Source organism: Tachypleus tridentatus, chromosome 4 (assembly GCF_004210375.1).
Source record: "Tachypleus tridentatus isolate NWPU-2018 chromosome 4, ASM421037v1, whole genome shotgun sequence".
NCBI lineage: Eukaryota > Metazoa > Arthropoda > Merostomata > Xiphosura > Limulidae > Tachypleus > Tachypleus tridentatus.
The window spans coordinates 69,602,848-69,619,382 of NC_134828.1; the positions used below are offsets into that span (position 1 = coordinate 69,602,848).

The following is a 16,535-nucleotide window of genomic DNA, read 5'->3' on the forward strand; positions in this document are numbered from 1 at the left end:
GAGATTCCGCACCATAAACACCTTGAATGTTTCGTGTAGTTTCTGCTGCACTATTGCCTTTTTTAAACTCATAAAGTATTATATGTCTGATGTGCTCCTCAGACACCTCCATTTTTATACGGGTTTATTTGATTAATTATCTGAAAAAGTGGAGTTGGACTAGTTTCTTTTATTTGTCTGGACATTTTTTACACATCCTACTACATATTTTCCTTATTAAAGCCTTCTGTAAAGAGAGAAATGATGATGCACTTTCTGTATTAAATTTTCGGGCATTACTTATGGGATGACCTGATATTTTAATCAGCTGACTGACATTTTATAAAATGATATCACAACTGTCGAGTGTAAAAGTTGCGATGAAGAAAGACGAAAACTTCACTTATTGAAACCACATGAGCGTAGGGACAATGTACCAGAAAGAAGTCTACAGAATTTTTGAGTGATATTAATGAGCGTAGGGACAATGTTTAATCCTCTCTGAACTTAACAGTTTTGTACTTAAAAGAAAGACCAGAAAGACTGAACTTGTGTGGGCCTTGATTTCAGCTGGAGGTTTACAGTACAGTAAACAGCCTCACAGAAACAGAAATTTTGGACCCCATTCCGAGCTTGAAGGGGGAGGTGGCCTCTTATAGCACACTTCAAATAACGTCTCTGACTTTTATAACCCCACATAATTACAAGGCCAGAAATCCGTCAAACTTGGTTTGAATTATTTCTAGCCTTTAGAGCAAAGCTAGAATGATTCGTCTGTTCAGTCCATCATGGGGAATCGAAACCTGAATTTTAGTGTTGTAAGTCCATAGACTTACCACTGTCGGACGTGAAGATAAAAACTAATATAGTTGTTGTTGTTTTGAATTAAGCACAAAGCTACACAATAGGCTATCTGTGCTCTGCCCACCACGGGTATCGAAACCTGGTTTTTAGCGTTGTAAGTCCGCAGACATGCCGCTGAGCCGCTGAGATAACAAACATTAGTTAATGTTTTCAACATTTCAAGTCTGGACATGCTGGATCAGCTGCAACCTGACAAACCAAACCTTTCATTCATTATTTTAATTTACAGACTTAAACTGGTAATATTGGTAGAGTGATGATTGGGTAAATTATGTTCATTATTTACTACAACCTATTTGTGAGAATAAGGCTATATAAGTGTAAACATAATTTCGAAAATAAAATGTCACTTAATATAGTACCTACATCAATTAAAGGACGGAAAATCAATTGCACAGGTAAGGGTGATGGTAAGAAAGAGTTTGTAGGAGCCAAAATGTAGCCCCCCATCATCGGCATTTCCTACCTTAAATCTCTCCTTTTAAAAACAGTAAAGGATACCTCTTGTTCCTTTATTCTAACTTTTGATAGCAATTGCCAGAGAAAACGAGCGTCCTTACTATGGTTATGTGAACTTTATGCCATTTCACCCATAGAAAGGTTATTTGACTTTGCTTCTTTATTGACTATATTATTCAGAAATTCTTCTGTTACACTATAAGATGAACGTAATGATTATTATTACCAAAAATAAATTCTTATTTAAACAAGATGTGATGAATAGAATAAATATTTCTGGTTTACTTGCTACATACAAGGTACATTTATCTGCACCAGTAATGCCCAGAGAGCATGAAAGGATTACAATCATTTTACAGCTAGGTATATCCTGTCTAATTAAATACAGTCAATCTCTTCTATCTAAGCCTTTTCTTTTCTGCTTTTCTTACACCGTGAAGTGCAGTTCTTAGGTATGCCACCCATATGTAAGTACATTTTTTAATATAACCTATATAATTTGAGATAAATCTGCATCTTCGAAGTATTTACTACATCGCACAGACAATAGGCTGAAAGTAAAAACATCGTTCTTGGATACAAAAAGCAGTCCTAGCTCTGTTGTCATCAAATTTCTACTTGCCATTAGCCAGGTTCAAACTTTCAACTCCTATATGAGCAGATCTCATGTGTCCAGATATTTATTGTGTAAGGCTGGTGAAAAATGTTGATATATGATGGATCTTACCAAATGAACTCATCGGTAATCAAAAGAGAACTTTTTACGACGTTCTTTCTTTTTAACAATCGCTACTGGAAATGCCAAAAATAATTCAGCATTCAAACCGCTTAAACATCGGCTATATTCCCAGCGTTTCAGTAAAGCCTTTAGTTCGTTTCGTGATTTGTGTTTTTATTCAAACATATGTTGGGATAAAGTGTAGTCTAACATTTAGGAATTAACTGTTTTCGTACTTCCGCAAGATTTTATCGAAACATACATACAAAGTCAGGATGTGAATTGTAAGATTTTCAATTTTAGATCTCACTATTCCGAAACCAAGTCGTTTTGACCCTTCTCAGATTTACTAACTTGAAACAGCCGACATTTGAAATTAACTTCCTTTCCAATTTACGCGCGAAACTGATATGGTGGGGTTTACGAAGCTCTTAAGAATCAGCAGAAAAAAACCTGTAGGAAAAGACCCGAGAACTAGAGCATGATAAACTGTCCAGTATGTGAATTACAACTGATAGAATAACAAATAGCCCCAGACAAAGTAGGTGGAAATTGTCAATAGATCTAAGCCTCTAGATAATAAATCGTAAACCATTTTAGCTCTGTTATCAGTCTGAGCAATCAACCATTTCACGGGAAAATGTAGCTGTTATAAATTATGGCTTGTGAAAGTTGTTTAACTAATATTTAAAAATACTTATATAAATATTTATGTTGCAAACATCTGTGTTTGTTTAACTGAATATGATAGGTAAAATAGTTTCAGAATTATATTAAACAAATACATATTTCGTGCTATTAGCGTATAGCTACCTATTACGGTACGTTGTTAAAAATAAATAGCAAGTAGTGATGGAGATATGCAATGATGGCTGAGTAGGAACCTGGAAACCATAAAGATTTCTTTTAGACAGTCTCAGAACACCCTGGCTTGATTCCATTGGAGTAAGTTTTCATACTGTCAGTATTTCCTACATATCAGAGTGTCCGGGCTGGTCGACATTACTCAGCTAGGATCCAGAATGTGAAATATATGGAGCACTTGGTAGAGCGCAAAAGAGTATTTAACACAAGTCTGAGATCTGCTGGCTCATCATGGGTCTTCCACCATTGACCTACGCCTCTTCTTCCTTGCTATATGTCTTTCTATTAAAATAAAAACACTGATCTAAGCTGTTTACAATAAATGGAAAACTAAAAGGAAAAGTTCGTATGGCTTACCTTTAACATCAATTACTTAATCCAAGATGGTCCCATCTTTAGCCTTTCCAGAGCCATAATTTAATATTATATGGTTTATTGGAATAGAAACGTTCTTGTTAAAATTCATTAATGATATAAAAGTCTGTTCGTAGTCTGAGCTGCGCTAACTTAGAAGAATGTGTCATGGCCCTAACAAAAAAAAAAGTTATACCTGCCTAATATTGAGGTAATGTTAATCAAAATTAGAACACTTAGATTTGGTCTACGTTATTAAAACTTTTTAACGAATAATAATAAGACACATTGAACACTACACAAATTATCTATAAATGTACAACATATTAAAGACTAATTTAAAATATATCACAAATGTAATTCCAAAACAGTTTTGTATTTCACATTGTTAATCTGTGGGAAAGAGCAAACAAAAACCTAAATACAAAATCTTCATCCTAAATTAACAGGCACAATACATTTCTTTTTCAACATTCATGTAAAACAGTATATAATATATGGTTGAGAAATAAACACAAAAACGTTTTGTTTTAGTATTCAGTTGGGATTACTATAGGGTATCCTCCCAGTGGCACAGCGATATGACTGTGGTCTCACACCGCAAGAAACCGGGTTTCGATACCCTTGAGTGTAGAGTACAGATAGCCCATTGCGTAGCTTTGTGCTTAATTCCAAACAGTCAATCAAGCGATATGGTATATTAAGCATTGTTAAGATTTCTAACCGATACTTATTTGTGAACTACATAATTTCACAGGCATATTGTTTTACGCATTCATATCCGTACATGCATTTATTCCTTGATATACCTGTTACATTACACTCACATGCAATTATATGTTTGATCAAAATATACAGCAAATTTAACTTTTACAGAAATATACAAGAAATTAAAACCAGTTTTTTTTTTTACACAAATTCCAAATTTGTCCTTAAATACACATGAATGTACAAGTACGTCAGCAATATTTTCCAGAAAAATCAACATATAAATTGCCAGGAAAGTATTGGAATTGCGCGAATGTGTTATAAATTACAAAATACACCTTTGAATGAATGTGTGTTTCCCAATGCTTTTTATTTTCACAAACACGTCTTTGAACATGAAAAATACGAGTGAAACAAAATCTTGTTTTCAAAAAATTTGTACTCATATATACCAATACACTTTGTACTGACATACACTTTCTTTCAGACATCGCAGATGATTATGAAACAAATGTTTTCAGAAACGTGATTTACTTCTAGTTGTTTGTTTATTTGTTAATAAATGATAAACACTGACGAAACATTTGTCTATCAGATTTCCTCACGATCTTAAAACCAAATAATTTTGTTTGTTTGTTTAATTTTTTTTAATTTCACGCAAACATACACAAGGTCTATTTACGCTAGCCGTCCCTAATTTAGCAGTGTAAGACTAAAGCTAGTAGCTAGTCATCACCACCCACCCTCAATTCTTAACTGTCTTTCCAACAGGCCTTATTTTGCTCAGCTGACCGAATTATTTTAAAATCATTGACATATGCTAGTCGTGCACTTTGTCATAAAGAACGATTAGTGTTTGAAACGTGCTACATAATTTTAAGATGCCATATATCCACCTTTTCTGATAAATATGTAGTACTTAGCTTTTATGTATTTTCTTCTATAAATTTAGAGGCCTAAGTTAAATCAAAGTTCTTAGTACATTTATAAGTATACTTCGTTATGGCTCTAATAGTGTGGTATATTTGTTTTAATCCATGTGATATTGTTTACAACAGCAGTAAATAAACTCTAATAATGTAAATGTACAGGATGCTAGAAGTATAAATTCCAAGAAAGGTTCATTAATTTTTCTTCCGTTTATTACTTATAGAGTAATAAAAATCAAGTTTATAAACAGTATCGAAATAACTGGTTATTTTGTTATCGATCCAGTAATTCTATATTGACCTTCCACCCCAGTGGCTCAGCGGTGTGTCTGCGGACTTACAACGCTAAAAACTGGGTTGCGATACCCGTGGTGGGCAGAGCACAGATATCCCATTTTGTAGCTTTGTGCTTAATTCAAAACAAATTCTATACTGAGCCTAGTTTTTAAATTCAAGTGTTCGTTGGAGGTTCTTATATTTTAACAAGATTCTTAACTGCTTGAAAACACAAAAATTTTAAAATTTACAACAAAATTACCCAACTTCACACCATGGTTCACAACGCTACAAAGAAACTGATATATATATACATCTTATCTCGAAAATATACATTTTATTTCTGAACATTACGCACATTTTAACAAGTTTATTTCGATGACCTTCACAGCTACTCAAGAAAGCCTTCTAACTAACTTAATGAAGAATTCTATTTTATGAGGAATTAAAAAAAAATGGAAAACTGAATAGTGTTTGCAAGAGAAATAAATAACTGTCCATTGAACTTCATTCAGCGTACAACCATTCAATACTCAGAAGTATCACAGAGGTAAATCTTCGGATTTACAACGCTAAAATCAGGGGTTCGATTCCCCTCGTTTGAACACAGCAAATGGTCCGATGTGGCTTTGCCATACGAAAATACACACTTCAGATGTACGATCCAAAATATCCTTCACATCGGTCTTTCATAAACAGGATGTTAACAGACTGAGTATACAAATTCATATTTTCTGTAAAATACGTTGCAATAATTTTATACAAATTAGAGTTGCAGTATGTTTTATCCAAGCATCAAGTTGTTTTCAGATTTAATTTCTGAAATATTCTTGGGTTAATGTATATATGCATTGGTCTTATTTGCCCTCCTGGTAGTTCTACCAGGAGGTAGAATAGGTTTAAGGGGCTTAAACATCAAAACTCGGTTTTCAATACACAAGACTTGTTTTGAATTAGTTGTTTGGTTGGTTTGGTGTTTTATGGCGCAAAACAACTAGACTATCTGCGCCGTTTTGAATTAGAAAGTGTCAGCAATGTCCTCTCCTCAGAAATTGAATCATGGTTTGTTCTCCTCTTTCAGACATATTTGTATTTGGAATGTTAAAAGAAATAAACCGCTTTACTTTTAGTGAATGTGTAAAGCCATAATGAAAAGACAGATTTTTTTTTCTAAATAACTAAACATTTTAATGTTTAAAACCTGAAGTAATAGGTGTTTAAGCGAATAAAGCACAAAGCAACAAAATAATTATTTTTAGGCCACAAAACGTATACTCCAATACGTACATCAGTTTTTATCTCTTTAGCAACTTGAAACAGTGTCTGCTAAATTACATGATAAATTCAAGTCTTATTACAAAATTTTGCTACGGGACAGTCAATACACACTCTATTTCTACAACATAGATTTGTAATTAAGTTAAATACACAGAAAGCGCTTGCTACTGTGATTTTTTTACGATTTCGCTTCGTAGTAGTTAGTTCGTATTCGCTACTCATAACACAAGAATCTTCAACTTGCAGGCTGTTCGAAGAGTCTTGTTAAGAGACTGTTTGAAAAACAAATTCTTAAACGAAGTGACCCGAGTTCATATTTATCACAGCAGACATGGATTTGTTTATAACACAATCTGAGGCAGAGTTAATACACTGGGCTTGCTCTTTTTCTTTTTGCAAGATATCTTCCTGCTTCCTTGCCTGTTTTCTTTCTTTGGCCCTACGGTTTTGAAACCATATTTTCACTTGTCGCTCCGATAGGCCTAACATGACAGCTAGTTCACTTTTTCGCCGAATAGTGATGTAACGACTGTAATGGAATTCTTTCTCTAATTCCAGTCTTTGGTGGTCTGTGTAGACTACACGGTATTTCTCTTTAGTCCTGGTTTTTACTGCAATATCGAAAGTATGAAATAAATTAAGTCACAGCAATATTCATTAAACATACTTCAGTTAAAATAAACACTTACTATTGCAGCCTAAAAACAATTGCTATTTTGTTTCCTTAAGATAAATAGATATCACATGGTAAAGCTACTAAATTAAAAATACCATATATTATTTTACTTAATATCAGTTCAACTTAGTTCATTATAAAGACAGTTTAATATTTTTAATTATCTACCTTATCGAAATAATAGAGATATTCAAATGGGAATGACGCAGATTACAAGATGTTCAACTACTGGTGTGTGATTTTACAAAATAATGTTGATCTTTAGGTGTGTAAATACACTGGCAAGCCAACTAATATAAAAGTGGTTGTGGATAAAACAACACCCATCACGCTTTCCAGGAATTACGACGTGTAAGAGTGCGACGACATATAACTAAGGCACCTTAAGAATCTAGTAACTTAACAAGTGCTCCAGCTTTTGCTTGAGGGGACATTTAATCGGCTTCATAAAAACAGCCTGTCGCGTTAAGCTCATAATTCTTTTGTGGTGTAAATGGGCGTCATGCGATTCCAATTTATGTTACCATAAGCTTAGAGTATTTTTATAAAACTTAGCAAGATTACATGGGAAAGTTGAAATTGAAAGCTTTAGTTTAACGTGTCCTTTGGTTACTGTTGGCTTGAATAGTACTCCTGAAGCATAACAAATTGAGGATATTAACCACTTGTGGTTCCATAAAGTTTATAATTCCATAACACCAAATGTTTTACTTTCGTAATAATACACAAGCACGTGAAGAACGAACGAGACTCTGGATCGGAGGTAGAGCACTTCAGATTCAAGAACACAGCTTTGTGTGTATATTGTGGTGCTGTGAAATAGTACATCTGTGCCTCTATCCAACACGTACACTTATTCCTTTAAATGTATTTAATTTTTAAAATAAATTATCGTTTTATATTTGTTACAAAACGTGATTAAATTTAAATATTATTAAATATCGCAATACCTTTCAAGTGTAGAATCGAATTAATTTGTCCACATCTGGTCTTTAATATGTATTGTTTTAGTGGAAATGTAAAACATTGTTTTGTCTGATATAAAAAATGCATCTCCCTATGATACTGAAACGGCACACACAATATATAACTTGCAGTAAAACTACAGAAAATATTGTATGAAAAATTGCTCTATTTAAATAACTTTTTCAAAATACTTTTATGATGACCCAGAATTTAGGACCCACTTTAATAGTTTCATTAAGTCACTGACGTCACTTCTGAAAGTAATAACCCGCCAAATATAACATAGAGACTGTTGCTGGAAAAATTATAATTCTGCGAGAAATACATCGAAAGAAGTATTTATATTCAAACTTTAAAGAGCAGAGAAACAACTTGAATAACATTACAGGTCTGTGGAATAGAGGTTTGTCGGAAACTGGATCCTACTGTTAAAGTGATAGCTGGTCCGGGTCTCGAACTCGAACTGTTGTCTTTTAAAATTAAACGTTTAATTTGACCCACAAGCAGTTCATTGTTAACCATAGCAGAAATATTAAAAACACGAAGAACATTGATACATTTGCTAATAATGTATTACTAGTTCAACCTGTAATTTTCATACATGTATATTTTGTATTTACAGTAAAATTATAAAAAGTGTGACATTTAGTGCATGACATTCACGTAAGCTTCCGTTTTTTTTTTCTCACATAGTCCTTTTAATTTGAACGTTTCAGATTCTAAAAAAGTTAAGCTGGACAAATGTTAGCACTACTGGGTTTCAGTTTTTAAGTCTCCGTCATTCGAAAGACAACATTCAAAGAATCTATTCAACACTAATCTGCTATAATCTTGCTGTAAAATGTATAAAACTGTCAACGGGAGCTTAATTATTAATAATCTTGTATGTTCGTTTGAAATACACGCGTATGTAATATGAAATATAACTTTATTAAAACAGTAACAAAAGGGCAAAATTCGGAGTCATGGAGAAACAATTCACTATAAATATCAGCACTATACTCTACCGGTATAATATTATTGAAACCTAACAATATGATCTCTCACTAATGACATATCCATGTTTCGAGAAAGAGAGACAGAAAAAAAACAACAGAATGCCGCCTTCATTATTGCTGTAGCTGAACTTGTATTCATACTAAGGAAAGACGTTCAACACTAACCGCCTGTCGTAACTGTCAAAAAGTACCGCCTAGTTCTGAGTTCGATGACGTGTTTCCCCTGAGAGATAATTTGTCACAGGTGGACTTAGACTAGAGGTCACCGAGAATTGTCTGCTGTAATGCCATCCCCAACGCCAGAAGCATCAGTATATCTCTAGCGGCTCCTATTATCTTCAATGTGTAGCTGGTAGTGTCTCTTGATATCCTTTTGTCCCGCAGTAGTCTGAAGGGAAGAACGCGCGGTGCTTTGTGCATTTCTTAAATAAACTGAAAAGCGATGCTTTTCGTTGTTATCATTTCTGTGAATTGAACAAGCATAGGCTGACTCTTGCTTCCCACTAATTAACTAATTTACAGAAGTATGGAACTTTTCGAAAACAAATCAGAAGAATCATTAAAGTTTGCTGTTGCTTTTGGTGAAGAGAGAACACAAAAACATTTTCACTATTTATTAAAGTTCTCTGTTATCACGAGAAATAAAAAAGCCACTGTTATTTACAAAAAAAAGAAAAAAGTTGTCACTGATTTACATCCAGTTAGCAATGCTTAACATACACTTGTATTATATTAATGCATTTCTAAATAAACAGTTTTTTAAATAAACAGCCCTCATATAATTTTTCAATCATCTTATTTCAGCAAGCATTTCAATTAACCCTTTGTAAGTTGAAAGAGCATTAAAGTTTTAAAATTAATGTGTAGCTAACTGACCGAACTTTCATGTTCATGTTCTGTATGAGCCCGAGTTTCGAAAGTTCTGAATATCCATTACAGAAAAACACATTCATAACTTTGCTTTTCAAAATTACATTCAACAGAATATTCAAAAAATAAACCCAGCTGTGAAAACAACAGAACTTCACGCCTCATTATTTGTCCGTAGGTTTCGAAAACTTCAAAATGTTGATTGTAACAGGGCCCATAAACAATCCTGCAGGTCTTAGACTCCTTTCACAAATAATTAGTATTTTAATTTGTCGAACGTGTATGGCAGCGGAATTTGCGACTCGGGTCTCGCGAAGTTTGAGATTTACAATGTCCGATTTAACTTAATTCTTAGCTGAAATTTTAGTATTTGAAGCCTGAACCACGACTTAAAGAACATACATTCTCCACAATATTCAGTAGAGGTAATTTTTTATGATTTTCTAATAGTTCAAGGTTTGTTCTTGTTAAGCGAAAAATTCACGGTTAACTATCTTTGCTGAACGTCATACTGGAATAGAACCTTTAAACTTAGAGTTATAATCCCTCAAGACTACTGCTTAGCCACTTAGGTCAGGAATGTAAGGAGAGTTACGAACCATAATGTAATGTAATTGTTAAGTCTACAAGTTCATTGATGAGACACGTTTCTTTAGTACGATTTATACAAGAATATATATTTGATAGTTAAAATTTGTTATGCTGATGATAAACGTTTTAGCAACAAATATTAACAGTTATCTTACACATATACACAGTACGTGTATTAGAAACAAAGAAAACATAATTCATATGGATAATAAAACAAAACATTTTTATTTTAGCCATTCTTACACAGATTAATTATATAAAATTATATTTTGCGAGTTTTAAAACTTATTCAGTCCCATGATTCAGCCATCTGAAAAGTAAAAATATACACTATAAAGGTCGAATTACGAACTTTCAGAATGCAAAAACTGTGTACTGGACTTATTAGTGAACGTTATGGTTACAGGATTCTGGTAAAATTTTGGGCCAACTCACAGTGAGTGAGCGCAACGAATTCTTACTCGTTTGTTTAAAATAATCTGATAGATAGAAAGGAGTAGAAGAGATATATAATACATGTGCTTTTTTAATAATCTTCCAAAAAAAGGTCATTTATCGGTTTGTTTCGCTATTTTCTTGGTTATTGTATTAAAACTTTTACCCCCTAGGTTAGTAAAGATTCAAACGTTTCCAATATATTTGGATATCACATCATTAATTACTTCAAAAAATATTATTAAAGGGTTATAGATGACTGGTTTGAGTTCCTGTGTTCGTATTCGTGAAGTACATATCAGCTTTAATAATGTTTGTTCGAATTGTGGGCCTAACTTGGTCTGTGGCTGGAGTGCCCGGTACATAAATCTGGATACTCGTTACCGCAGGAACTTAAACCGTTAGAGCTATGGGTACTTCTAGAGTAAGACCAACTCCTACTCACTATTAGATCAGATAGAATTTTGCTGAGGGTGCTGTCTTCTCTCTAGTCTGTAAATTAACATTGTGGACGGCTATACGCAGATAGCCCTTGAGTATCTTTGCGCGGAATTCTTAATATTCAAATTTCAAATTTTACCTATGAATCAGATAAAAATAAATAGTGCTTTCAGATGTTTAGATTTTGCTTAAGACGAACATTGCTAAGTCTTATCTTTATATAGAGTGTTTTGGAAATCACTCAAAATATATTAAATTATATATTCCAACTTCTTTATCTGAAAGGTTTTGTTTCTTAACCTCAAGTGTTAAAATGAGAGATCATCATTTGTTATAAGTAAAATATTCCTATTGAATAATGATTATCTTATAAGATTTGTGAAAAAACTTATGATACTTCCAAACTGATCTAGCATGGCCACGTGGTTAGAATACTTGACACATAATCTGGGGATCACGGGTTTGAATACACGTCACACCGAACATGCTCGCCCTTTCAACCGTTAGGGTGTTATAATGTAACGATCCATTCCACTATTCGCTGGTGAAAGGGTAGCCCAAAAGTTGGTAATGGGTGGTGATGACTAATGCCTTACCTTTGTTGTTTTACTGCTAAATTAGGGACGACTAGAGCAAATAACCCTGATGTAGCCTTGAGCGAAATTTAAAACAAATAGTCCCTTAAGTTCTTCACACTATAGTTAACCAATTATTTTAGTTCTAAAGATTCTACTTATTTAAAGTTTTTTATACTTAAATCTAGTACTTCTAAACTTACAAACCTATTAAAGTTTTGCAAATTGCTCAAGTTTACTTTTCAATGATGAAACCGGATCATCCTTATGATATGCAATTGATATTTGTACGTGTTTGATTATTGCAGGACAGCTCAACAAATAGATTTTTAAATTTAGAAATATTAGCGTTTTGTTATAGTGAGATTATTTGTATTACGAATAAACGAAAACGAATGTTTATATACTAATACTACTTCTAAAAACATAACAATACGTTAATCACACTATATGTAAACCAATAATTAATTTCTTTAAGCTAAACTTGAACTATTCTAGGGTGAATAAATAGTCTTACTAAATTTTTTTTTCACACAGAGTTAAACTGAATCAAAATCGTTTTCTAATCATGATAAGCTGCATTTATCAAAAACTGATAGTAGGTCATTTTTAAGCCCAATAAGTTGATTAATGAACTACGTTTTTGTTTTTCGATAAGTTACCTACATGTAAACAAAACACAACAACAACTTTGTGTTGCTAAACACAAAAACAATTTTCTTGACACTACACGAGTAAACGATTACTACAAACAGAACTCTCAATCAAGGTACTTCTTGTTTGTTTGTATTTGAATTTCGCGCAAATCTACACAAGGGTTATATGCGCTAACCGTCCATAAGGCAGCTAGTCATCAACATACACACTGTAAACTCTTGGGCTACTCTTTTACCAACGAATAGTGGGATTGGCCGACATTATTATAACGTCCCCACGGCTGAAAGGATAAGTATGTTTGATGTGAGAAGAATTCGAACATGAGACCCTCGGGCTACGAGTCGAGCGCCTTAACCACCTGACCATGTCAGGATATTTCCTTCTCGTGCTAAGTTAATCCAAACTTGTAGGCTATACTATGATATATTAGTGGCTTTAAGTTCCTTTATTTTCATTTATAACTTTCGATAGTGTAGAATGGACTATGCAACTGATATATCGTTTACATATGAACGTTGATCTTCAGACTGTTGAATGGTCAAAGTTTTCACTACGACTATAAAACTAGTTCGACATAAAGCTGCTGGAGATAACAAATGCTTAAGCGCCATGTTTTTCGAACCTGTCTAAAAATGTACCATTGGTTTTTCAACATTTTTAAAGGATATTCACTCACAAAACAGCCTTTTCTGTAGCTTTGTGCCTTATTACGAATAAACAAAAAATATATTAAAATATTTTATTTAATTCATCGCTTCCAATTATCTTTCCAATTTTAAGGAAAATATTACAGTGAACAATTATGTGAATCTAGTGATGAATTACTTGAACATTCTTATGGCAACAAAATGACAAGTAAAACCGTGATGTTTTGTGTTTTGGGGCACACCTTTAAGAAAGTGCGGGATCGAATCCTCTCACCGAACATTCTTGCCCTTTCATCCGTGGGGGCGTTATGTGACGATTGATCCCACTTTTTACTAGTAAAAAACAAAATAGCCCAATATGTGGCCGTGGGTGGTGTTAATTAACCATCTTTCTTCTAGTTTATTACATCTAAACTAAGAATGTCTAGCCCAGATAGCCTTAGACTGTTGTTTTTTTGCACGAAATTCAACGAATACTTTGATTTCTTGTCTCACTATTCCCATACGGCATGGCCTAGCGCGTAAGGCGTGCGACTCGTAATCCGAGGGTCGCGTGTTCGCGCCCGCGTCGCGCTAAACATGCTCGCCCTCCCAGCCGTGGGGGTGTATAATGTGACGGTCAATCCAACTATTCGTTGGTAAAGAGTAGCCCAAGAGTTGGCGGTGGGTGGTGATGACTAGCTGCCTTCCCTCTAGTCTTACGCTGCTAAATTAGGGACGGCTAGCACAGATAGCCCTCGAATAGCTTTGTGCGAAATTCCCAAACAAAAAAAAAACTATTCCCATAATATATAAATTTGATCACGGATGGATAAGTTTGAAAAATAAATTATGTAAATTTACTTAATCATATTAACCACAAAATGCGGCAAGAGTGGACCAAAATACTGTATAAATTTGGTTGTGTTAAAAGCAATAAGTAGATTCGTAACTAGGGCGTGGTAAGCGGAGTAAACACCCAAGGCGCAAAACTGTAAAAGCCGGGAAAATAACCGAAATAGCTTGCAATGGCACGCACAAGAGAATTAGGGGGAGGGCGCTAATATGATAACCTGCCAAGGGCGTTGAACTGCCGAGCTGCAGTTCTGGTAGTGAGATATCAACTGGTATATACTTCATTGTTTTCAACAAAAAGCTAAATCCAATGCATTTTAAATATTTGTTCACAACTGTAAATTTGTAAAGTGCCACTAAATGTTAAGAGAACAAAATACAGTTTTAACAACAAAAGAACAAAACAGTTTGGTCCTGTACTGGAGCCATGCTACTAGCTATGAGATACACAAAATTATTTCCCACACTTTATGCTGTCAGTGAGTTAAAAGAATGACAATCAAATCCTTCAGAGTAGATGGTTAGTTGTTCAGAATTTGGGACGGCGGCAGATAGCCTCAGAAGATCAAAATTATATATATAAAAATAAAAATTAGGGCTAAAAATTATATCCCTTTTTTCTTATATATACATATATTACTTTCATATAACACGTTTTAAAAAGAAAGGTTTAGTGCTTCGCCTACACTTTTTTTTTTAATTTCATCAACTCTGTATTTGGTAGATGTAGACATTATTTCACTGTTTGAACCAGTATTATACATATTAATTATTGTCCTCCAGTGGTTCAGCAATAAGTCTGCAGTTACAACGCTAAAAACTGGATTTCGATACTCGTGGTGGGCAGAACACAGATAGCCCTTTGTGATTACTTAGAAAGGGACCAACTGTTAATGCTAAATGCTCCTGCCATATTAGACTCTATTTGAATGTCGCATATACAACATATAACAAACTCATCGCAACATTATTTTGTGTTACATCTTCAAAAAACACTATATTATAAATTGTGATATTTGAATAATACTGAGAATATTTAGAAATACGTGAAGACAGAGAAAACTGTTAGATAGAAAATAAAAGGGAACAGTTCAAGGTATCAAAAATAACAATATATCAAAACGTTTCGATAACAAACCTGGGCGTAATTGGTCTGATTCTTGGTAGGACGGTGGCTTCATCCATTCGTACGGACTATGTGCATGTTGTGGTTGAGACTGGTAGGAACTATCCGGTGACGGAACTATATTAACGTTGATTCCAGAGCATGGAGACAGGGACTCCTCCGTCGGAACTACTCCTCCGTTGTCATTGGAATGAGCTACTTCCGTCAAACTAACTATTCCCTGACAGTTGGACAAAATATCTTGCTGTCTATAGGGGGGAAGTCCGAAATTCCACTGTTGACTGGCAGTCGAAGATAAGTTTACTGGTATACCTACGTTGGAACAAAGACTAGATTTAGATAACGAACCTTGCGACTGAGACCATTCCTCATAACAGTTTGGGTTTGAGGCCATATGGGCACACGAGTTGCCGTTAGTGCTAGAAATTGGGTAAAATGGAGAGTGCCAGCCCTGTTGAAGCATGCCTTCAGACATTGGACATTCTAGATCATAACCCTGTTGATTAGGTCCACACTGTGTCAGTGAAACCTGCTGAATTGGATTGGAAGAATAAGGGTGGGAGTTAAAGGTCGCCTGATGAGATGGTGCAGGAAACATAGTGTAGTGATTATCATAATAAAGGACCATAGTGTTATTTCTATCTGGGCATAATCAAGTTCTGTCAGAGGACTCAGTCAAGAGATTCTCCTATCAACACACTAACCTTGGTTAGTTATGTGAGGCAAATCGGAAACTTCTTATGACCGTCGGTTTGTGTGTAATAATGACACTTTAGAATGACGGTTTCGTTTGCTTTTATCTCTCATAAATCTAAGTCTTACTTCTCCGAACAGAATTTCTTTTATTCCACTGGAATGTTAGTCACACTTTCTCTCACCTTGATAACCTAACTTATCTAGTATAGCTACAGAAGATCTGTGCAAACGATTGGCTAAGGGTTTATCTCCTCCCAGGTCTTCTTAATCGGGCCAATGAGTTAACACAATAGTAAAGCAGTCGAAAGCATAACAGCGGTAGGTGGAGCCTCTTACGACAAGAACATCTCAAGGACATCTGTTTCCATTGAAATGACTCCAGAAATTGGTACTCCGGTTCCCCCCCTCCATCTAAATAAGCCAGGGCATAAAATAGTTTTATTCTAGCGCCCGGAAAAGAGTTGTTGTCTTGTTAATTCAATTGGATCAGTTTTATCCTATATCCTATATATCATTTTAACTTTCAAAATTTCACACAGCTTTTGACAACCAAGCAAACACAAACTTGTGCATTTGGTCACACTTCTACCTTTT

The 16,535-nt window shown here is 34.4% G+C and overlaps 1 protein-coding gene across 1 annotated transcript; it reads right to left on the reverse strand.

Annotated features, from left to right (window-relative positions):
* Positions 1–6,046: 6,046 nt before the first annotated feature.
* Positions 6,047–16,135, reverse strand: LOC143248363 (uncharacterized). The gene is made up of 2 exons (XM_076496722.1): positions 15,258–16,135; positions 6,047–7,040 (listed from the first exon to the last, which is right to left on the reverse strand). The coding sequence occupies exons 1-2, from the start codon at positions 15,871–15,873 to the stop codon at positions 6,721–6,723; spliced, it is 936 nt and encodes a 311-aa protein (XP_076352837.1). The 5' UTR covers positions 15,874–16,135; the 3' UTR covers positions 6,047–6,720.
* Positions 16,136–16,535: the final 400 nt, after the last annotated feature.

Excerpts from the sequence above, each read along its gene's own strand:
- LOC143248363 (XM_076496722.1), bottom strand. The coding sequence starts at position 15,873 with ATGGTCCTTTATTATGATAATCACTACACTATGTTTCCTGCACCATCT. Across the intron at positions 7,041-15,257 it reads ATCAGACCAATTACGCCCAG|TAAAAACCAGGACTAAAGAG; the intron begins GTTTGTTATCGA and ends TCGATATTGCAG.